Below are 24,974 nucleotides of genomic sequence, written 5' to 3'. Positions count from 1 at the left end.
AGTGTTCCAACACATCTAAAATTGCATGCCCTTGTCCATATTTATTGAAACATTAGATTTTTGTATAACTTTTTACATTTCATTGAATTTGTCAATTCCAATTCTTTCGGATTTCAATTCCTTTGACACATTCCATTCATTTCAAAGACATTACCAAACGGGCCCTTAGAAAACAAAATGTATACTTAGATGACCTCTTAGGCTTTTAGTATAATTTCCTTTTAATGCAACAAGATGGCTTGTTTTGGTGAGTAGATACCTCAATGGTTTTATTTATACAGTAACATTTATTTATATATATCCTACCTTCAGCAAAACCAAAGTCTGCATGTATTTGGACTACAAGGAAAACAGACATAACGAAGATATTCTAGTGAAGCCAAACTATCAAAGATAATACAAGATTACAAGCCACTGAGTATGAGATTTCCTCCAAGGTTTAGCTGCATATAATGACGATTTGATTAAGTATATACACCGAGTTAATACAAATGCTCACCATTTAGGGCAATGTAGATAGATTTTTTCAATAGAAATGCAATGATGTATCTATGAATGACTTCCTTACAATGTCATGTTGTGTCTCTATGCTTGTGTCTACACTCCTCAATAGATTTAAGCTCATCTTCGAGTATTCATTCAGTAGCCACAATGAAAGGAATTCCCCTAGCAATAGAATTAAAGTGATGTCAAATATTGATGTACAGTTTTAATTCCAATTCTTCCATTTGCCCGTCCGTTTTAAATATTATATAGTGATGAGTAAAAACAAAATTAAAGAACATATATTTACCAGCCTCCATGTCTTGAAAAATAATCATTGTCTAATGACACAGCAAGTGCAACAGTTACGGCCCTCTCTGCCAATGTCAATGGGCGGGCAACTTTAAATTCAGGAACCTAAAAGAAACAAATTAATCATATCAACACTATAACGTATTTTGTGGAAACAGATTAGCCAAGTGTAAGTAGAACTACCTTTCCAGATAAATTGGACACGTGGTTTTGAGCCTCATTCCCAAATCTAATTACATACTGACCAGCGTCAGTGAACATCTGCATCATATTTATCAAAAATGATTTAAGCATTTCTAGCAATTATATGTTTTAAACCTAATTATTATAGATTACAATTTTATCTTGAAGATGAAGTAGTAGACATGTGTTGATCAATATTTTCACAATAAATTCAAGGCATTTAAGAAACAATTGTAGTTTTAAAAAGATATAATCAGAAGTATAATTGTGAAAAAGAAAACTAGCATATCTAAATGTGCACTACTGTTACACATGGTATAGTGTTTGTCTTGAGAATGCTACCCAAGATGCTGTAAGGGCTTTGTTTAGAATTTAGTTTGTCATTATTATTCAGAGGAAAGAAAAGATTTGTGGGTACGAAATGCTTAAGGTGCAACGTATAAGCAGACTGTTATTAGAGAATATATTAATTCATCAATGTATTATCCAGCACCACAATTTTAAGTAGTAGAATTATGAACTAACACTGACATTCTCTCGTTTAAAGATCCTTATTTTTTTTTAGCTGAAGGGTTACCCCGGCGAACTTTTATTAATATAATAAAAGAATGAGAAACTAATATATGGTCTTTTAAAGATCCTTTATCTTTAAGAAACTAATATATAATAATATAATATTAAAGCTTGCAAGAGAGACTTTGAGATTTTTATCTTAAAATCCATTACGTCCCTTCAAAATCATATTGAACTTTCACATATGTGACATGTAGTCAGAAAGGGTTGACGTAGAAAGTTTACACCCAGAACTTTTATACGAATTCTTAGAAGCTTGTAAACTGACATATATATGGTAATAAAGTTCTAAGATATAGTCAATTATTAACCTTCTAAATAAAGCTTGTGTAGAATAATGCAAATAGATTGAGCTGAGCAAATCAGTTATGCATACTTTACTTAGTAAACTTCTTGATATACTACTTAATGATGGACTGATGGTTTACACAGAACATTTATATGTCTTAAAAAAAATAAACTGGCAGGTTAATATAAAGGAACTGAAAATTCTTGCTAGAAATTATGTTCCAATTAAACAATATTAGATAATTACGTGTATTAGAAAAATGTTTATAAAAGGGTTTGGATTATCATAGATCGATTTCTACAGATATTGGATTATTGTAGACTAAAGTAGATATGGGAATACAGTTCCATAGACATTTAGGCAACAAACTCAACATCGAAATGACAAGTCAATTGAATAATAGCACTAACCTCAAAACCAAAACCTCGCCAATCACGATCTATCTCAGCCAACACCTCACCATTAGTGTCCTTCAAAGTAAAAGTCCAATACCAAAAGCCAGGATTCTCAACTACTGCAAACTGTTCAGTGCTGCAAAAGGCCATTCAAATTCCAATTTCAAACTCAAAATAAAGACCAAAAGGCGGATAAATAGCTTAAGGACAATAATATTACCCCAAATACAAATCATAGATCCTCCTCCATAGATGCCATCTTTGATGAACCACTCCAATTTCCTAAAGATAATGCAACATAAAGTTGGAAAGCAAGTATATCACAACAAAACAACAATGTTTAAATACATTTAATTTTTATGTTCAGACTTTATACATAATGGGCATACCTTTCCACCTATTTCTGCATATATCGAGCTGGTTATCCACCAAAAGGGCCTTCGAACCTGTATGTACGCATTTAATTGAAATAAATTACTCATAGCACTTTGCACATAACATATAAAGAGAAAGTCAAAAGCCCAAAATATAGGAGCTACATTAATTTAAAATACCAGCAGTCTTACCCGAAACAGCTCATTACCAGAGCCATCGGTTATAGTAGCAACAAAAGGCCTTCTCGAACGAAGCAACTGACAAATTCAGCATGAAAAATGTCAAATGATCATATATACCAACAGATGAACAGATAGAACATAAGAATCTAGTTTATGTGGGTGGTACGTAATCTATGTTTTTTATGGAATCCACACAACGATGCTCTAGTAAATTCAGCATTTCAAATAGGCTGGGGAAGTAGAACTTAAACAGCATATTTATTATGTTGATATACCTGTCTAAAAATGACATTGCTCTCCTCACGGATAAACCCTGCAGGCTGAAAGAAATACAAAAGAACACATATGTTAACAACATATACATCAAGACTTCAAGACTTAAAAGAAAATACATAGATGAAAAATACCACTTGTGGGTTGCTGAAATCAACTATTGCATATCTGTTCTCCTATAATATAACAGACAATCCGTTTAGATGGTATTAACACTTAATATAAAATGAAAATAATGAAAATTATAACGAGTACTGGAAACAGAATGCTATCAAATTTACCTGTTCAAAACCAAGTGTCAGGTTCGCCCATTCTATGTCCCTAATAATAAGCAGATTAGATCGTGAAAGCAGAGGCGCGATAATAGCCTGGAAGATTCAATAAACGAATAATGTTTGTCCCGATTTCAAAGTCATCTTATATCACACATTTCTGTTGTTGTCATACTATTTGACAAATTATTAATCAGAACTAACATAAAAAATAGTGTGAACTACGCCTAAACTATGAAACTTAAATTGGTTGCATAATTTCAATATACCTCTTCTGGGGATGCAGACTCTAAAGGCTGTGTGGTGATATGTCTAGAATCATAATGTTTACCAGTTACAGAGCTGCCAGAAAAGTAACTTCCACTTAAACCTTTTGTGCTTATTTCGAATTTGCTTGCATGTTCAGCAAGTATTTGTTTTCTTTTCGCAAGGGACTTTTTCATTTTATCATCTGCAACCCACAACTGTACTAGAAAATCTCTGCTCAAGTTTGGACCATTGTCTATCGCATACAATCTTGAACACAACTTTCTTTCAGATGTTAAACTTGCAACATGAGCAACGTCCCCTTGAACCAAACCAGTTTTCTTGGAAAATAGGATCTTGTCAGCAAGATAAACACCATTTTGATGCTTGTTCAATAGAGAGCAATTTCGTGAATTGTGTGTGTGTATAGCGCTGATGACTTTCGGCAATCGAGTGATACGTTGCACATTTTTTATCCGATTCATTGTCAGCTAATTTGAAACAGCTTAGAAGGACTTAAACCTTGTGTTAATTGATCTTTACCCAATCATTTTCTCCATTCAGTCCTGTTTGAAAGCAGAAGTTGCAGTTTAGACTAGAACAGATCATATTCATATCAAAAAGATATATATACTCCGTAACTATATAAGTATGTAGAATCATACCTATTGATATTTATTCAGTATATCATTATATGCCCCAAGTAACTCTCTATAGACACTTCTTTACTTAATTTTCATTTATGGTCAATACTCACATATACAGATGCACAACGACTGACATAATTTTCATTTATGGTCAATACTCACATATACAGATGCACAACGACTGACAATAGTAGCTAAATATATATTCCAAACAATGAAAGATCGGATCCATGACTCAGCCTGTGCAAAATTTTCACACACAGACTAGATTATACAAGTGTTCCTGTTTACTTGTGTGAATGCATATAGATTCTCCAAAAAACTGCAGGTCAGATGCTTGTCTCACAGAGCATCCATATGTATATGTGTATCTATTCTAGTTGTGTAAATGCGTACACAGACCTACAAATTTTCCAAACTGCTAAGGGTCGGAGTATCGGATCATCCGCTTATGTTGAACTTTCACTCACAGACTAAACTTATATGTGTATTAGTGTATACCTATGCAATCATGTGAATATACATAACACTGGAGCACATATATATAAATCAATTTTAAATTCGTGAAGCAACAAAATACAGTAATTATATCATGCATATGAGATGAACTTATACAACCTCACAGTTAGTACTTAGTAACAGTTTCTAAACTATCACTTTTACTCAATTCAAGCATAAAAGATACAAAGTAACAATTGCTCAACAAATTCATATTGTTAAGGTCCTTGGTAAAATCGCTCTTAATTAAACTGTATTTATGTGGCAAGAAGGTTAGTTCCTGATGAACATAACCTGATCTCATATGAAACGCAAAGGCAGTGCATACTGACTATGAAGATCATACACATATACTGTAACTATATAACCGTATGTACGTATCATCAAGATACAAATACAAATTCAGCTACCTAACAATATCAATTTTAGCTGACGAAGCAATGAAATGAGGTATAATACAGAAATTTACACCGTCGGTGTAGAAACAATTTCGCAAAGCACATTATACTGAACAGATCGTGTTTAGAAATGCATATACTGTCAGTTACAATTGCATAACAGATTTCTAGGTGAAGTAAAAGCTAGGGTATACTGTCAGTTACAATTTCGCATAACAGAAATGCATATACTGTCAGTTACTAAAAGCTAGGGTTTATTGAAATGAAATGTAGCAAGTAGTAATTTATAGGTGAAAACAATGATGAAGAATTGAAAACCTAACCTCGAAAGAAGAATCTGGAAGGCGAAGTAGATTGATTATGAAGTTCCGGCGATCAATTAAGTAGAGAAAATGGATTGTGAGCGATATATGTAGTGTGGAAGTCAGGTGAGACGCGTGCTTCAACTTCGAGAGTAACAAATGCATAGAGACTGCTTATATTTTAATTAGGATTAGGATATACTAGCATTATTAAATTAATTATTAATTATTATGTTTATTGTTGCAAACAAAGTAAAGTAATCCGTTATTTTTAAGTAAATTTTTATTTAGATTTGAAGAAACTTCAAAAAAAATTGTAAACATCCTTGCGGTTTTAATAAAACCACCGTGACTTCGGGTTTAACAAATGCGAAAAAATAACGAGATTAATTGATATAGTAGTATACTATCTTACACAGGCGAATTCCTGAAAATTATAACTAGAAAAAATTCTCCACGCGCGTTGTTGCGAGTGTGTTTGGATATTCGTGATTAGTGTCCAGTATACCTAATGGTTTTGGCGTTTTTAACGTCATATGAAAGTAATGCCGAGCGAGAACTGAAGTGAAAAATTGCAAAAAAAAAAAGGGGGACGGAAGGGCTGGAATTCAGGTCTTTTCCTTCATAAGCTCATGAAGCTAGCAATTGCTCAATCCATCGACATGATATAGTTAGTTTTAGTTGTTTATTATATGTGTGTATATATTTATGAAAGGTAGCCCGAAATAGTTAGCGTTTTTAAAAAATCTTTCGTTACGAGTATAATTAGTTGCGTTGTGTTTGTAAAATTATTTCATTTAATGGTGATGTCGGTGAGAAATAACTTGCGCCGAATAGAAAGATAAGTCTCGTCTAAGATGCTGAGATGGATAGTGTTTTTTAAAAAGCGGCCGTTTCGAGCGTAGTTAGTTGCGTTTTTGTGACGATCGCTCCAAATCCATATGGACGAATACGTCATTCATCGATTTCATTGCGAGGTATTTGACCTCTATATGATACGTTTTATAAACATTGCATTCTTTTGAAAAGGTATACCATAATGAATATTTAAATCCAAGGTTTTCGACATCTGATGATTTCTACATATAGACAATCACCGTAAATAATAGTTTACAATAATACTTCCGTTGACAATGCAGTCAAAATAGATACATGATGATGGTTTTGTGAATGCAACGTTTTCTTGAATAAAGCATGTATGACTCCATGCACAAAGCTTGTCTAACATATAAGCAAACAGCGGAAGACTTCTAGGGAATATGAGAATAAACATGCTAACAAGTGTCAACACAAAGGTTGGTGAGTTCATAGTTTTAATGTATCGAATAATCTGTATATAAAGGTGGATCACAAGATTTCAGTTGTTTCATCCAGAAACGTTTATCAAAATATTCTACAAGATTGAGCACCCTAGTAACTAAACTTTAACGTATATATATTAAGTACCCCTGTTTTAACATACATGCAACCAACATGTACAATACACGCCAACCAACGTGTACTAAACTCAAATAGCATACGTCTGTTTTATAGTTCAGGCTAGGGTTTCTATACCTGGAACAGACGGGGATGTCAAGCCCTATAGATCCATATATAACTACTCGCGCCCACCAGTTCTTATAACCGGCAGTTACTAGTTACCAAAGCTAAGGGATTTTCGGTTCAAACTCGGTGTAGAATTTAGTATGTACTTGTATCCATTGCGTTTAAAATAAAGTGCATGTATTCTCAGCCCAAAAATATAGATTGCAAAAGCAATTAAAAAGGGATCAAATGAAACTCACCTTAGCAGCACATAAAGTCGTTCACCGAAATGTGACCGAAACTTGGAATACCAAATAACCGTAGATCTCAACCTAGAAAACATATGTTAGTCAATAATTGTCTATCAAGCTAGGTCAGGTCATAGTGTATCACAATCCTAATGCTCGAGATCGACATACAAAAGTTATCAAAAGTCATTTCAAAAAGTCGATCTGACTCAATACAATAGTTGAATGATCATGGCAATCGAAACATTTTAACATTTCACATAGTTTTCCAATTCTTGTAAAATTAAACTATAGTTTTTATAAGGCTTTAAAGTATGATAAAACAGTCAATTTTGACAATTGATCAACAAAACAAAACGTGCCTTATATAGAAATTCATTTACTCGATTAGTGATATATAAAAATCTCATTTATCAATCTTATAAACAAGTTGTTTAAATCTTAATTGCAGATTCAAAAGCAATTTTAATTAACGTCAAACATAATTCAGTTGACCATATCTTTTAATCCGTTCATCGAAATCACGCGATTTCTAAATGAAAAGTTATTGATTTTTCGCCAGCTTTCCAAAAACATGCATATCATATATCTTTTATCAGTTGTATATGTATTAAATTCGTGATTCATTAACGACTAATTTTAACAAACAAACATGCATAAACATATATACTCGAGCACTAGTCAGGGATGCACTATTAATATATAAAAGATAAGATATGAATGCTCACGTATCAATATTGTGATTCAATATTGCAGGAAAGTACGTAGATATAACGGAGATGATAAACACTCGTTTGATTTGTAAATAATACCCACGAACATTACTCATAACCTCCATAGCTATATCTCATAGTTTCCTTAGCTCTATCCCGCTCGAAAACCAGTTTTTGAAGGTGACACGCTCAAGACTTTGTCGTAGTATCTTATGTATATTACTACTAATAATAATACTCCGGACTATAAGATTAATAATAATATTAATCTTAATAATAATAATAATAATAATAATAATAATAATAATAATAATAATAATAATAATAATAATAATAATAATAATAATAATAATAATAATGCAGAGGGAGGAGATAGATGAATGTGTAAACAATTCGACCAAAACTCGAGCTATTTATAGAACCTGACCTGAAACAGCACCACATGCGATCGCATGGAGTTTAGCCTACTTGGCCATGCAATCGCATGGCTATGGGATCTAGCTCACAAACCTTTGTTTGCTAGTTCGTCGACATATTATTTAAATATATATATAATATATTTAATTTATATAATTATTTATATATTATATTAAATTCTCGTGCATAGTTAACCTGATAAGTCGTACGTCATCACTCGACTTATGTCCCGGTTCCGGTTTTTCAAACATCCTTTCGTACACTGAGAAAACTTGTACTTTACGTTTCGTGACTCGTACCATTGTCAAAATATAGGCTTAAATTATCTATAAACTATACCACTCGAAATATAACTTATACATTTGAGTGTTTTGGTCATTTACTTCTATAAATTATCTTCTCATTATCTATCAAAGTATATTTAATAATATTGTTTTAAATCAAAACGTTTAATAACCAAGTTTAATATTCATAAACACGTTTTAAATACACATCGCAAGTTATTCATACAATTACTATTCCAACTTATCATATATATTCAAATAGATAATTAAACCAATAAGTTTAATGTACGGTATCATACAATTAGTACATTGTTATGTTTTCAAGTTATAGTGTGTATATGTATCTATTTACATATAATTGTTCGCGAATCGTCGAGAATAGTCGATGGGTAATTGAACATATGAAAGTAGTTCAAAAATATTGGGATTCAGTTTTTACAGACTTTGCTTATCGTGTCGGAAATGTTAATCATACAAAGATTAAGTTTAAATTTGGTCAGATATTTCCGGGTCATCACAGTACCTACCCGTTAAAGAAATTTCGTCCCGAAATTTGAGTGAGGTCGTCATGACTAACAATAAAAATGTTTTCATGACGAATATGAGTTGATAAATAGAATTTTATCCGTTGAATAATATGGATAAAACAATCCGATTACTCGAAGCGTATGAGAGAAGTTATCGTAAAAGAGTGAAATGGAGATTCGTCTTATCTTTTGACGTAGTAACGATTGATTTCCGGAATTTAAGGAATAGAAAATCTTCATAATTTAAATAAGATTTGATTCTACGGGAATTAAGGAAAACATGCCTCGATTGCTATGTCTGATATTTCGCTATAAATTAACCTCTTCCGTTTCATTTATTTTCACCATTCCTATAATCTTCTTCCTTATTTCATGTAGTGACCCGTCCTAATCCATCTGGATGAAGTCTTCAACAGTTGGTCCCATTGCGAGGTTCTGACCTCTATATTCCATGAACGACTCCATGTAATATGAGCAAATGCACAGCGGAAGATTTCTTTCACACCTGAGAATAAACATGCTTTAAAGTGTCAACCAAAAGGTTGGTGAGTTCATAAGTTTATCATAAAATAATAAAATTCATCATTTTGATAGACCATAAGATTTAAATCCTGCATGGTACAAATGGGCCCGAATCATATACCCACTTGTAATGTACATGCGATATCTTTTAAATACAGTATACCTTTCTCGTGTACGAAATCCTTTTTCATAAATCTTAGTAACCGTACACATATCTTGTGTACAAAATATAATACACATAACTTGTGTATAAAAATCATTCTCTCGATACATAACATTCATATCAATTGGTGGCAATTATCATGTCCACATAATTCAACGGTGGCAATTATCATGTCCACATAATTCAACGGTGGCAATTATCATGTCTACATAATTCAATGGTAGCAATTATCATGTCCACATAATTCAATAATAATCCGCAGAACTTCTGTCTGCATAATAATTCATTCGAGGAATGTTTTGCTTGTATCTATCTCGTCAAACATTTATAAAAGCATTTCATGTATTCGCAGTTCAAAATATATTTTAAAAGCATTTAATAAAGCAGTTGTAAAAACAGCGCATGTATTCTCAGTCCCAAAAATATAAAGAGTAAAAGGGAGCAAATGAAACTCACGATACGATATTTTGTAGTAAAAATATGCATATGACGGAATTGAACAATGCAGAGTTGACCTCGGATTCACGAACCTATATCAATTATCAATTATCAATTATATATATTAAAACATATAATGAAATTCAAATAATTCCATCTATTAATTATATAGTATTTATATATTTAGAGTTGTATATTTAGGGTTGTAGTTTGTATATAATTTGTGCTAAATTCTATTATATATTTTATTTATATTATATATCTTATGTTATATATGTATTTATTTTGTATATATATATAATAGAAATGTTAATATTGTTAATATATAATTATAGGTAATATTAATATAATTATAGTATAAGTATATTTTTATGTACAAGATATTTATTTGTTATAATAATATAATAATAGTAATGGTAATGAAATTTTAAATAAAAGGTAGTTTTAAAAAATGAAAATTTTAATAATAATGATACTTGTGATAATACTTATAATTTTAATAAAAATAAAAATGAAAATTTTAATAAAAAAGATAATTTCAAAAACAATGGTTCTTTTAATAATAAATATAATAATAATATCTATAATATCTATAAAAATAATATTTTTACTAATAATAATAATAATAATAATAATATTAATAATAATAATAATAATAATAATAATAATAATAATAATAATAATAATAATAATAATAATAATAATACTTATAATAATAATAAAAAATAAAAATAAAACTAACAAAACTATTAAAACTACCTTTAAAAAGGCTTTCCAAAAATGAATGCCCCAGACCAGGCTCGAAGCTGAGACCTCTCGCTTAATTACAAACATCTCTAACCACTCCTCTGCTCCTTACATGCTGTTATATTTCAGAACTTAAATTCAATTAACCCATTTCTGTTTCTGTCTTCTTCTTCTAACCCTCATCATCATCATCATCCTTATATCTTATCCTAATCTATCATATTATTATCATCATAAATTAATCATCATTATCATCAATTCATAACCATGTTTACTTATCTACATCATCACTTAATCCATAAATTGCCTTCCACGATTTTTGTTTCCTCAATACAACATTGTTGGCCGCTACTTTTTATTAGTCCAACCGAAAATATGGCTGCCCAAAATGTAGTTAAACTGGCCCAATATGATTATGTAGCCCAAAAAAATAATAATACAAATCATAACAACCGGCTCATACTAGTTGAGTGGGATCTCTTGGTTTAGTGGTTGTTGACTAAAAGCTAGTTGATACAAAGTGAGAAATGGAATCATGGTCGACTCCATAAATCACGGTTCCAAAAAGAAAGATAAAGCAGTCCAAGAAAAAATAATAAGCATAAAGGATTCGGTTTCTTTGGCTTTCGTAGATTCATTAGTCACAAAACAATTTAGAATTCCCACTACTTCCAAAAAGTTGGAAAGTGTTCTCATGCGTTTAATTATCATCTTTACACTATGCTCGACATCATCATCAACATATTCTTTGTTCATTGCTTGTCCGCCATATTAGGGAAAAAAAATGCACTCCACTTATATTAATCCAAATGAAGTAAAAAAAATATAATACCACCGAAAGTAGTCTTCAAGATAATGGAGTATATATATATTTTGCATGTTTGAAAATTTCGAATCAATGTAGAAAAATAGAAAGGTGGTGTAGCAAAGAAATAAAATAGCGGTTTGCAGCAAAGGTTTTATACATATTCAAGGGTTTGTGTTGTTTGTCGAGTAGAAGGAGTTCACGGTGGTAATCATCGAATGGTTTTTCATTGGTGACCGAAGTTAGAGTGGAGATTGTGTGGTGATGGAAGATTGATGTTTATGTTCTCGGTTATGCAGAAAACAATAATAGTTACTGCAGTTTTTAGAGGGTGGTTAATGGGTTTGTTGTCATGATGGGTGGCGGCTTAGAGAGGTGGTGACGTATGATCACAATTCACGATAGAAGTGAAATACAACACAAGGTTGATGGTTATCATGTTGAAGGTCATTTGGTGGTGATCGGTTGTGGTTCCCGGTGATAAAAAGTGGCGGTTTTTGTTGAAGTGATTCGAATACAAAAAGAAATATAAGAGAGAGTCATAGAGAAAAGGTGAAGGAGATGGTGATTGTAAATGATTGTGTGAGTTTTGTTTTCGTTAAATTTGATTCCCATTTGCATTGTGAAGATCGAATTAGATAGAGATTGTAATTGAATAATTGAAGTAGTACATATGATATGATCGTTGTTTGTTTTGTATTGACAATTGTGGTCGCTCTTTACTCACGCAGACATGAAGGACAGAAAGAAGAAAAAAAATACAAAAGGTTGAAGGTGATGGCTAACGATTTTTGGATATTACTGATATTAGAATCGTTAGTACAGATCTTTAGAGACAGAAACAAATTATGTATAGTATTGAAAACGATGGGAAACTGAATATGCAATTTCTCTGTATCTATATATGTATATACCATGTTTATATATGTATATATACCGTATTTATTTATTTAAATAACTGTATACACATATTTATCCATATATATATGTAACTGTAATTTGCATCTGTATATATATTTACATATATCTTTATTTGTATAACTATATATATTTGTATATTAAATATATAAAGAAACATAATAATAATAATATTAATTATACAATTATCAATGTTAACTATTAGTTTTAATAATAATAATGAAATTTAAAATGACAAAATTCATAATTTATCATTATGTATAATAATAATTTTATTAATAATGGTAACACTAATATTAGTATTAATTATAACAATTTTATTGTATCAAATTTCATATCTATATAATAATATTAATGATACTATTAATACTGATATTAATATAAATCTTTTTAATGAAAGTACTAATATTATAAATATGACAATTATATTTTTATCCTTTAGTAATTTAATATATTACTTTTACATTTTATTAAGTAGGTAATATTTAATAACATCTATTATACATAATATCACATATTGATTATTTAATACTTATATATTTCATATAATATTAATTAGGTATAGAAACCATGTGCATATATATATATATATATATATATATATATATATATATATATATATATATATATATATATATATATATATATATATATATATATATATATATATTCATTTTAATAGCAACTTAATCATTCTGTATATTATTTTGTATCACATGTTACGTATTTAATTCTAATGCTTAATTTATATCTTGTAATTTCAAATATTATAATTACTTACATTTATATATATATATATATATATATATATATATATATATATATATATATATATATATATATATACATATATATACATATTTATTTACAAACAATTGTTCGTGAATCGTCGAGCATAGTCAAAGGGTAATTGATTACATGAATATAGATTTCAAAACTTTCGAGACTCAACATTACAGACTTTGCTTATCGTGTCGGAAATATATAAGATTAAAGTTTAAATTTGATCGGAAATTTCCGGGTCATCACATTTCATACTTCTTAAATCCCGGAAATCAATCATAACTACGTCATCGGTTAAGACGAATATATTTTACTCATCTCACTCTTTTACGATAGTCTCATTTATATTCTTCGCATAATCGAATCGTTTTATCTACATTACTCAATGATGATAAAACTCCATTATCATCTTATATTTGTCATGAAAACCTTCTTCTTATTATCCATAACAACCTCTATCAAATTTCGGGGACGAAATTTCTTTAACGGGTAGGTACTGTAATGACCCGGAATTTTCCGACCAAATTATACTTATGAGATTAATATTTACATAAATTAAACTATACCAACATGATAAGCAATCCAAATTGTTGAGACTTGTGTTTTTGAAAAGAGTTTTACACAACGTTTGACCGTCCAATATGACCGATGATATCACGAACTATATAACATACGATAATTATACGTTTGTGTATATATATGTATTTATATATATTTAACATGATCTAAGTATAGTTTAACATCTCATTGTGTACTAATGACAATGAGTTATAAGTATATTTTGAAACTACTAACTTAAGTTTTCAAAACGATAACTATACGTAACATTCTTTGATATATATACTTATAATCTATAATGCTTATACATGTATCGTATATATAATGTATTTAATCACTTTTTAAGGACTTAAATACATAAAACAATATAAGTATATTCACAAAATATAGCTATATTTAAATTCTCATTCCGTTTCCTCAAGATTTCTATATGTATATCTAGGGTATATGTACCCGTATCATACCCAGCTTCTATACGTATTTACTATTGGTATATACACATCAAATCAACATCCTAATCAACATTATTACTGCCCTAGATATGAGGTAACTAGGATTTGTCAAGTAGTATGAATTATTAGTAAGAAAACAAAATTAGGAATCCTTTTCTTTCTTTATAAACTAAAAACGTTTTTATAAATGAACATCATTTCTTCACTCCATTTTCTCATACCTACACCCTCATTTCTCTCTCAAAATACTCCTAACTTCATACTTGATCATCTCCAAGCATTTTCCCCATCATTTAGCTTCAATTACAAGCCTTAAACACCATAAGAAAACTCTTTCAAGAACATATCAAAATAACCACCCATTTGAAGAAGTTTACTTCCAACCTTTTGATCTAACTCCACACTCTTTGATTGCAAGATTATTTCTTATCTTTTGCAGTAACTTTGTCCAAGTAACTTGAGGTAGTAACCTTGTTCATAATCTTATTCAATTCATATTCATATAGCTATCTTATTTTGTGGTATAAAATTTTAACAACAAGAACATAGTTTGAATGATTTCAAACTTGTTCGCAAACTAAAAAGATCCTTCTAACTTGACTTTTAAAACACTTCAAGACCTGTAATATATCATAATGATATGCTAACCTAACAAGATATAACTTGGTTTTACAAAGAACATCTTAAAAACTGAATCTACGTCGTCGGAGTGCAACCGGGGGCTGTTTTGGGGTGGATAATTAAAAACCATCTTGAACTTTGAATTGGAAGTTCATTTTCTGAAAAAATGATATTTCTTATGAATATGTTAACACATAAAAATTTCATGGTTTAACTCAAAGTGTAAGTATTTTTATAAAAATGATCATTAAATGTTGTTTTTATGATGGAAAATGATCACTTTCATAAGTTTCACCAAAGTTTGACCTATAACCTATGATTTTGAATACAAACTAAGGTATTTTCAGTTCATATTCTTAAAATTTGACTCGATCCAAGGAAGTGGCAAGTTGAACCAACAAAAACGGAGTTGTAATGAAGAAACTACGACTAAAACAAGATTGGGTATCCGAAGCTAGTTTAGCTACGAAAATATTTGGAGAAAAAGTAAATTAATCATATCTTTCCTAATTAATATGATATTTTATATATAATTACTTATGATTTGATTTTATATATTTCAGGACCACCCGTAAACAACACGAGAAGATTAATCATAAGACCTCATGATTGTACGCAACACGTCATTTGACAACACGGTACTTTATGTACGCAACACGTCATTTGACAACATGGTACCATGGGTCGAGATTAATTCTGATCAATACGAATACGATGGGGTCTTTATTTATTTTATTTAAGCAACTAATTGTGGACCACTAACATCGGACTGCTAACTACGGACTAAGAAAATATTAAAAGTATTAAAAGTATATATATATGTAACGATTAATTAAAAAGAAAATATGTTGATATATTATATATATGGTTAGGTTCGTGATATCTATCGGAGACCAAGTCGAATTAAATACCTTCAAGGCAAAAGGTGAGTTTCATTTGCTCCCTTTTTAATTGCTTTTGCAATATATATTTTTGGGCTGAGAATACATGCGCTGCTTTTATAAATGTTTACAAAATAGACACAAGTACTTAAAAATATATTCTACGTTGAGTTGTACCACTGGCATATTTCCCTGTAGCTTGGTAACTACTATTTACATGGGTATTGTAAACGCGAATCCTGTTGATAGATCTATCGGGCCTGACAACCCCAACCGGACTGGACGACCAGTATTCAACGGTTGCACAGTACTTCATTTTGGTGACTACACTTGGTACGGTGTAGTGAGATTTCATAATAAAGGGAATATGCGTCGTTGATTAAATGTTAAGTATGGTTACCAAGTGCTCAACCACTTAGAATGCTTTACATACACTTGCGAGTGTATTATGTTTATGATTATGAAATCTTGTGGTCTATTAACATATTGAAATGATTGTTATGATAAACCTATGAACTCACCAACCTTTTGGTTGACACTTTAAAGCATGTTTATTCTCAGGTACGAATTAAGTCTTCCGCTGTGCATTTGCTCAATATAAGGACATTACTTGGAGCTGATCATCGCAATGGGACCAAATGTTGATGACTTCGTCCAGGTGGATTAGGACGGGTCCTTTCAGTTGGTATCAGAGCGGTGGTTGTAGCGAACCAGGTCTTGCATTAGTGTGTCTAACTAGTAGTTGTTAGGATGCATTAACGAGTCTGGACTTCGACCGTGTCTACATGTCAAAAGTTTTGCTTATCATTTCTAGTCGAAAATCATCTGCTTATCATCCTTAGGAAATTACCTGCTTATCATTCATAAGTCTAGACACGTTTTACTGCATTTACTGCATTGATAGTGTATAGATGAATTCTTATCTTAGCATATCTGTTATTGCGAACTTTGACTGATATCTTTTCAAAGATTCTCCGTAATTTACGGGATTTTGGTATTATATATACATATGTAAATTATGTATTGAAGAGTACCAAATCTAACTCCTATAATCTATTCCATACCAAAAATTCATTTTCCCCATTATACAAGATGGATTCTTCATCTAGTTCGAATTCTTCAGATTCCGACAGTTATGCTGATATGGATTTCCATTCGGGCTCCGAAAGCAGCGTCACCAGAATGGATCAACCAATTTCCCATCATCTATTCTGGATGAATTGGGGATGGGTTCGTAATATACTAAATCACTGGAGACAAGAAGAAGGTGATCCATTCCATCCACCAAATTGCCCTCTTGGCGATGAACCTGAAGCACTTACCGGCGAACCTATTCGAAACACCATTTTCTCTCTCATTTCTACAGTATATCGTCACGATTATATACTATCCCATATTACAAATCTTGTTCATTCGCTCGCTCCAACCGCCAATCATCCCGGTGTACTAGCAGAAGTTAACGAACTTCGCGCTCGCGTAACGGCTTTGGAGAACATGGTGCGAAGGTGGCAAACACCAGCAGCAGCACCAGCAGCATAATCAGCACCACCATCAATAACATCAACAATATCATCATCACCACTAACAAACAACATCCGCATCACACGTCTCGACATCATAATCTGTCCCACAAACATCAACATCATACGCACCATAGATACCAAGGAGTACCAACAATAATGAACGATGAAGTATTGATCCATAACTTCATTGATATTCTGCGAAGAATATGTGGTTTCAAAAAGTTTTAGAGATTTCTTATTCTAGCTCAAACCAAAAAGCAAATGAGATTAATATCATATTAACTCATTAAATTCATGATTTCATCTGAAGAAAATATATATGTGTGACGATCGCTCCAAATCCATATGGACGAACACGTCATTCATCGATTTCATTGCGAGGTATTTGACCTCTATATGATACGTTTTGTAAACATTGCATTCTTTGAAAAGGCACACCATAAATGAATATTTAAATCAAAGGTTTTCGACATCTGATGATTTCTACATATAGACAATCACCGTAAATAATAGTTTACAATAGTACTTCCGTTGATAATGCAGTCAAAATAAGATACATGGTGATGATTTGGTGAATGCAACGTTTCCTTGAAAAATATGCCATGTAAGACTCCATGCACATAGCTTGTATAACATATAAGCAATCAGCGGAAGACTTCTAGGGAACCTGAGAATAAACATGCTAACAAGTGTCAACACAAAGGTTGGTGAGTTCATAGTTTTAATGTTTTGCATAATCTGTACATAAAGGTGGATCACAAGATTTCAGTTGTTTCATCCAGAAACGTTTATCAAAATATTCTACGAAATTGAGCACCCTGGTAACTAAACTTAACGTATATATAATTTGTACCCTTTGTATAATCATCTTAATAAATATACGCAAACCAACGTGTATGCTTCTCAAATAGCATACGTCCGTTAAAAGGCTAGTGCTCTAGCTCGGACGGGGATATCAAGCCCTATGGATCCATATACTACTACTCGCACCCACCAGTTCTTATAACTGGCAGTTACTAGTTACCAAAGCTAAGGGATTTTCGGTTCAAACTCAGTGTAGAATTTAGTATGTACTTGTATCCATTGCATTTAAAATAAAGTGCATGTATTCTCAGCCCAAAAATATATATTGCAAAAGCAATTAAAAAGGGAGCAAATGAAACTCACACATATAAATATTGTATATCAGTTAATAAAGCATTTGCATGTATTCTCAGCCCAAAAATGTAGAGAGTAAAAGGGATCTTATGAAACTCACCTTAGCAGCACATAAGGTCATTTACCAAAAAGTGACCGAAACTCGGAATGCAAAATTAACCGTAGATCTCAACGTGTCAATATTGTGATTCAATATTGTAGGAAAGTACGTAGACGCAACGGAGATGATAAATACTAGTTTGACTCACGAGCAAAACACTTGAACAATACTCAAAACCTCCTTAGTAATAACCCATAGTTTCCTTAGCTCTATCCCGCTTGAAAACCATTTTGAAAGTGACACCCTCATGATCTCGTCGTAGTATTTTAAGTGATATAATTAGTAATAATAATAATTCTACTAATAATAATAAAATAAATAATAATAATAATCTTAATAATAATAATATTAATAATAATAATATTAATAATATTAATATAAATAATAAATAATAATAATATTAGAGGGAGTAGTATATGTGAAATTTAAACTCTAGCAAAAACTGGCCTTTTATAGGCAACTTTTTGGAATCTGATGCCCATGCGATCGCATGGGTTTTTAGTGTATTTTCCATGCGATCGCATGGCCGCCTGATCCAGCTCAAAATGTTTTTGTTTTCTTGTTTGTCGACATATTATTATATAATATATATAATATATATAATTTAAATAATTAATTATATATTATATTAAATTCATGTGCATAGTTGACTTGTAATTTTCATTCCGATGACTCGTACGTTTTCACTCGACTTATGTCCCGGTTCCGATTTCTCGAACGCATTTTCATACGCTTAGAAAACTCGCAATTTACGTTTTGTGACTCGTACCTTTGTCAAAATATAGTCTTAAATTATCAATAAACTATATCATTTAAAGTGTATCTTAAACTTTCGAGTGTTTTGGTCATTTACTTCTATAAATCATTGTCTCGCTATTTGTTAATATATATATATATATAATAACAAATCGTTTTATGACCAAGTTAATATATATTTTCAACATTCATAAACACGTTTTAAATATACGTCGCAAGTTATTCACATAATTAATATTACAACTTATCATATATATTCAAATAAATATTTAAACCAATAAGTTTAATGTACGGTATCAAACAATTAATACATTGTTACGTTTTCAAGTTATAGTATATATATATATATGTATCTATATACATATAATTGTTCGCGAATCGTCAAGAATAATCGAAAGGTATTTGAATATATGAAAGTAGTTCAAAAATTTTGAGATTCAGTTTTACAGACTTTGCTTATCGTGTTGGAAATGTTAATCATACAAAGATTAAGTTTAAATTTGGTCAGAAATTTCCGGGTCATCACAGTACCTACCCGTTAAAGAAATTTCGTCCCGAAATTTGAGTGAGGTCGTCATGACTAACAATAAAAATGTTTTCATGACGTATATGTGTTGATAAATAGAGTTTTATCACCGTTGAATAATATGGATAAAATAATCAGACTATTCGAAGCGTATGAGAGAAGTTATCGTAAAAGAGTAAAATGAAGAATAGAGATTCGTCTTAACTCTTAACGTATTAACGATTGATTTCCGTAATTTAAGGAATAGAAAATCTTCATAATCTAAATAAGATTTGATTCTTTGGAATTTAAGGAAATTAAGATTTCTTTTGATTAAATGCGTAATTTGCCTCGATTGCTATGTTTGATATTTCGCTATAAATTGACCTCTTCCATTTCATTATTTTCATCATTCTTACATCTTCTTCCTCATTTCCTATTTTCAAAAGATTGTGAAAAATGCTTCATCCAGTTCTGATTCTTGATATACTCCTAACTTTCATATCTGTCATACTTCTTTTTCATCTACCACCGGAGGAATCCGCTTACTTCTACTTTGCCCTTGGGGTTATAGTGCTTTTAATTCTCCCGTGTCTTTATGTTGCGATAAACATTGATATACACGGTTTGTAATTTATATTTTATTATCGGGCTTTATTCTCCCTTATATTTTAAAGTTCCTGCTTCTGTCTTCTATAATTATTATCATCCCCAGTTAATGCTTTCTTTTATTTGCTGCGATTTATACCCCAATTTCTATTTCGGAGTTTTGTCCCTTCGTTTCTTCTTCTTGTGACTAAGCATTACTTGTAATGGTCCAGAATTCGTAGGTATGGATTTTGAAATGAACATAGTTAATGTTCTAAGAAGGAAATTGTAATGGCACGATTTTGATTTGTCAAATTACCAGAATATCCGGAAAAGACCGAATCATCAAGAAAATATTTTCTTGATATTCTTAGAGATTAACTAGAATACAAGAGTCGTATGACATAGCACATGATGACGTTATGATCTGTGAATCATCACGTTCCATTTAGAAACTCAGCATGACTTACTGTAATATAATCACATTGATCAAGTGTCATTATATTATACTAACTCATGCTTCAGCTCCCAACACCACTTCAAAAATATTTATATTTTAAACTCGAAGGTTTTAGAATTTAGAAACTAAAATAGTTTCTTTTATGATGTAACACAGATATCATAAGGAGAAAATTGATTTTCGATAAGAATGATTAAGGAATTATCTCCAGAAATATGGAGGATATTTATAATGAAAGATATGATGATATCTTAGAATTTTTAATATCAGAGGATGATGAAGAATATTGTCCGCAAGGGTTTAGATTCGGAAGCAAGGTATTCGTTAATGGCTTCAGCAAATACTGAATCATTTGGATTCTTGGAAGGCAGGTTTCGTCCTTGTGATTTATCCACAGCCTCCTTCATACTTTGCTCAATCCGTTTTCCAGTTCTAAACCTTTTCTTTTTCTGAGCTTTACCAACACACTATTCTTTATCATCAAACTTTTTACTGTTAAGGTCGTTTACATTTTTTGCTGCTTCATCAGTACTTTTCAAAATTTCGAGAACTAGTTCGCGGTTTAAGGTGTTTTCGGAAACTTCACATTCAAAGTACGTAAGTATAGGAGATAGATGTTATATGTACACATATAACTGTTGGAGTAGACATGCTGCGAGATTTCAAAATACTGATTGCTGATTCCCAGTAATTGGCAAGACAATTCTTGTTATAAGATGCAGATGAGTAAATGATGGGGTTTCGATAAATATAATGATTTTTCAGAAAGTCAAAGATCAGTGAAGTTGTTGGTAAGTTTATTTGTGGTGGAACATAAACGGTTCCCTGGTAATGATGGCGAAAGGGGCAACGTATATATCAATGTTATAATAAGGCTGTTTCGACTGAAGAATCGAAATTGACTTGCTGGGGTTGTGACAAAACTGACTACTTTGTAAAGGGATTGCAAAGTTATTTTAGCTAATAAATGCCAAAGGGTCTAACACGGATACGTGTTAAATTATGACTTTGGTTTCAAGAGTTTTTTAGGTACATAACTGTGGGTAACATGTGGTTGGATCATCATCTCGATGATTCATTATTTGAAGTGTCTTCAGGAATTTCGAAGGGTTTGAATACAGATTGTAATCGTTAATATATATAATGTTCTAGCATAGTTTTGAAGTCAAAGTATAGCTTTAAAAGATTTAGGAATCTAAGAATGATGTCTTTTGTTAAATCTTGACTTGGATTCTGATTTTTTTTTTTTAAAATCAGAATATGTAATCAAATTTGGATGATGATGGTTGTTTTGATTTTTATAAAAGAATATATATTGTGTGAAAGTAGTTAGTATAGTTGATGATTTGTTGAATCAGAATCGAAGAATGTAACATATTAATTGTGAATTTATATATCCCTCGGGTATTACCTACCCGTTAAAATATTCTCACCATTAACAGTTTGTACAAAATAATTTTCTTAATTACAATCTTTATGAAAATATACCTATATATATAGTTTCCTTAGATGTAATCATGGATTTAATGAGTTAACATAATATTAATCTCATCTGGTTTTCGACTAGGACTAGAATATATAATCTCTAACACTTTTAGAAACAACATATTCTCTGCAAAATATTTCTTCGATGAAGTTAAGAATCAATACTTCATCGTTTGTTGTTGTTGGTATTCCTTGGTATCTATGGTGCGTATGACGGTGATGTTCGAGGTACAGATTGTGATGTTGAGGTGTGGGATGTGAATGTTGTTGTTGGTGGTGGTGATGGTAATGTTGGTGTTGCTGATGGTGGTACTGTTGCTGTCGGTGCTGCTGCTGGTGCTTGTAACCTTTGCACCACATTCTCCAAAGCCACAACCCGAGCGCGAAGCTCGTTGACTTCTTCTATCACACCGGGGTGATTCTCGGTTCGGACGAGTGGAAGAATAAGATCTAGAAATTGAGATAATATATAATCGTGACGAGACACTCTGGAAATGAGAGAGAAAATGGTGTCTCGAATAGGTTCACCGGTAAGTGCTTCAGGTTCTCCGCCAAGAGGGCAATGTGGTGGATGGAAGGGATCACCTTCTTCTTGTCTCCAATGACTAAGCAGGCTACGAACCCATCCCCAATTCATCCAGAATAGGTGATGGCTAATTGGTTGATCCATTCCGGTTACACTGTCTTCGGAATTCAGGTGAATATCCATATCGGAATAGCTGTCGGAGTTTAAGGAATTTGAACTAGATACGTGATCCATCTTGTATAATCAGGGAATGATTTTTGATATGAATTAGATTATAGAATTTAGTTTGGTATTCTTCAATACTTAATTTACACATGTATATATAATATCAAATTCCATAAATCACGGAGAAATTTTCGGAAGATGCAGGAAAAGTTTACAGTAACAGATATGATAAGATATGAATTTTGTCTATACACTATTCATGCAATCAATGCAGTAAAATGTGTCTAGACTTGGAATGATAAGCAGGTAATTTCCGACAAGAAATGATAAGCAAAACTTTGACATGCAGACACGGTCGAAGTCCAGACTTACTAATGCATCCTAAAAACTATCAGTTAGACACACTCATGCAAGACCTGGTTCGCTAGGACCAACGCTCTGATACCAACTGTGACGATTGCTCCAAATCCATATGGACGAACACGTCATTCATCGATTTCATTGCGAGGTATTTGACCTCTATATGATACGTTTTGTAAACATTGCATTCTTTGAAAAGGCACACCATAAATAAATATTTAAATCAAAGGTTTTCGACATCTGATGATTTCTACATATAGACAATCACCGTAAATAATAGTTTACAATAGTACTTCCGTTGACAATGCAGTCAAAATAAGATACATGGTGATGATTTGGTGAATGCAACGTTTCCTTGAAAATATGCCATGTAAGACTCCATGCACATAGCTTGTATAACATATAAGCAATCGGCGGAAGACTTCTAGGGAACCTGAGAATAAACATGCTAACAAGTGTCAACACAAAGGTTGGTGAGTTCATAGTTTTAATGTTTTGCATAATCTGTACATAAAGGTGGATCACAAGATTTCAGTTGTTTCATCCAGAAACGTTTATCAAAATATTCTACGAAATTGAGCACCCTGGTAACTAAACTTAACGTATATATAATTTGTACCCTTTGTATAATCATCTTAATAAATATACGCAAACCAATGTGTACGCTTCTCAAATAGCATACGTCCGTTAAAAGGCTAGTGCTCTAGCTCGAACGGGGATATCAAGCCCTATGGATCCATATACTACTACTCGCGCCCACCAGTTCTTATAACTGACAGTTACTAGTTACCAAAGCTAAGGGATTTTCGGTTCAAACTCAGTGTAGAATTTAGTATGTACTTGTATCCATTGCATTAAAAATAAAGTGCATGTATTCTCAGCCCAAAAATATATATTGCAAAAGCAATTAAAAAGGGAGCAAATGAAACTCACACATATAAATATTGCATATCGGTTAATAAAGCATTTGCATGTATTCTCAGCCCAAAAATGTAGAGAGTAAAAGGGATCTTATGAAACTCACCTTAGCAGCACATAAGGTCATTTACCAAAAAGTGACCGAAACTCGGAATGCAAAATTAACCGTAGATCTCAACGTATCAATATTGTAGGAAAGTACGTAGACGCAACAGAGATGATAAATACTAGTTTGACTCACGAGCAAAACACTTGAACAATACTCAAAACCTCCTTAGTAATAACCCATAGTTTCCTTAGCTCTATCCCGCTTGAAAACCATTTTGAAAGTGACACCCTCATGATCTCGTCGTAGTATTTTAAGTGATATAATTAGTAATAATAATAATACTACTAATAAT

At 31.6% G+C, this 24,974-nt stretch overlaps 1 protein-coding gene across 2 annotated transcripts; it reads right to left on the bottom strand.

Moving 5' to 3' along the window:
• Window positions 1-204: 204 nt before the first annotated feature.
• LOC139893311 (altered inheritance rate of mitochondria protein 25) lies at window positions 205-5,570 on the bottom strand. 2 transcript variants are annotated; one of them, XR_011774471.1, is made up of 13 exons: window positions 5,450-5,570; window positions 3,607-4,149; window positions 3,347-3,433; window positions 3,200-3,241; window positions 3,068-3,112; window positions 2,802-2,867; window positions 2,625-2,681; window positions 2,456-2,517; window positions 2,251-2,371; window positions 979-1,056; window positions 794-900; window positions 569-666; window positions 205-443 (listed from the first exon to the last, which is right to left on the bottom strand). XR_011774471.1 is itself a non-coding variant. In XM_071876469.1 (12 exons), the coding sequence occupies exons 2-12, from the start codon at window positions 4,066-4,068 to the stop codon at window positions 636-638; spliced, it is 1,158 nt and encodes a 385-aa protein (XP_071732570.1). In that variant the 5' UTR covers window positions 4,069-4,149; window positions 5,450-5,570; the 3' UTR covers window positions 205-635. The 2 variants fall into 2 exon arrangements, 1 of the variants encoding a protein (XP_071732570.1); XM_071876469.1 differs by having other exon boundaries at window positions 205-666.
• Window positions 5,571-24,974: the final 19,404 nt, after the last annotated feature.

This window comes from Rutidosis leptorrhynchoides, chromosome 2, assembly GCF_046630445.1.
Source record: "Rutidosis leptorrhynchoides isolate AG116_Rl617_1_P2 chromosome 2, CSIRO_AGI_Rlap_v1, whole genome shotgun sequence".
In the NCBI taxonomy this organism is placed as follows: Eukaryota; Viridiplantae; Streptophyta; class Magnoliopsida; order Asterales; family Asteraceae; genus Rutidosis; species Rutidosis leptorrhynchoides.
Note: the sequence above shows the minus strand (reverse complement) of the source record. Positions and strands in the feature narration are given on the sequence as shown.

Excerpts from the sequence above, each read along its gene's own strand:
- LOC139893311 (XM_071876469.1), bottom strand. The coding sequence starts at position 4,068 with ATGAATCGGATAAAAAATGTGCAACGTATCACTCGATTGCCGAAAGTC. Across the intron at positions 2,868-3,067 it reads GCAATGTCATTTTTAGACAG|TTGCTTCGTTCGAGAAGGCC; the intron begins GTATATCAACAT and ends TGAATTTGTCAG. Across the intron at positions 901-978 it reads TGTCCAATTTATCTGGAAAG|GTTCCTGAATTTAAAGTTGC; the intron begins GTAGTTCTACTT and ends TGTTTCTTTTAG.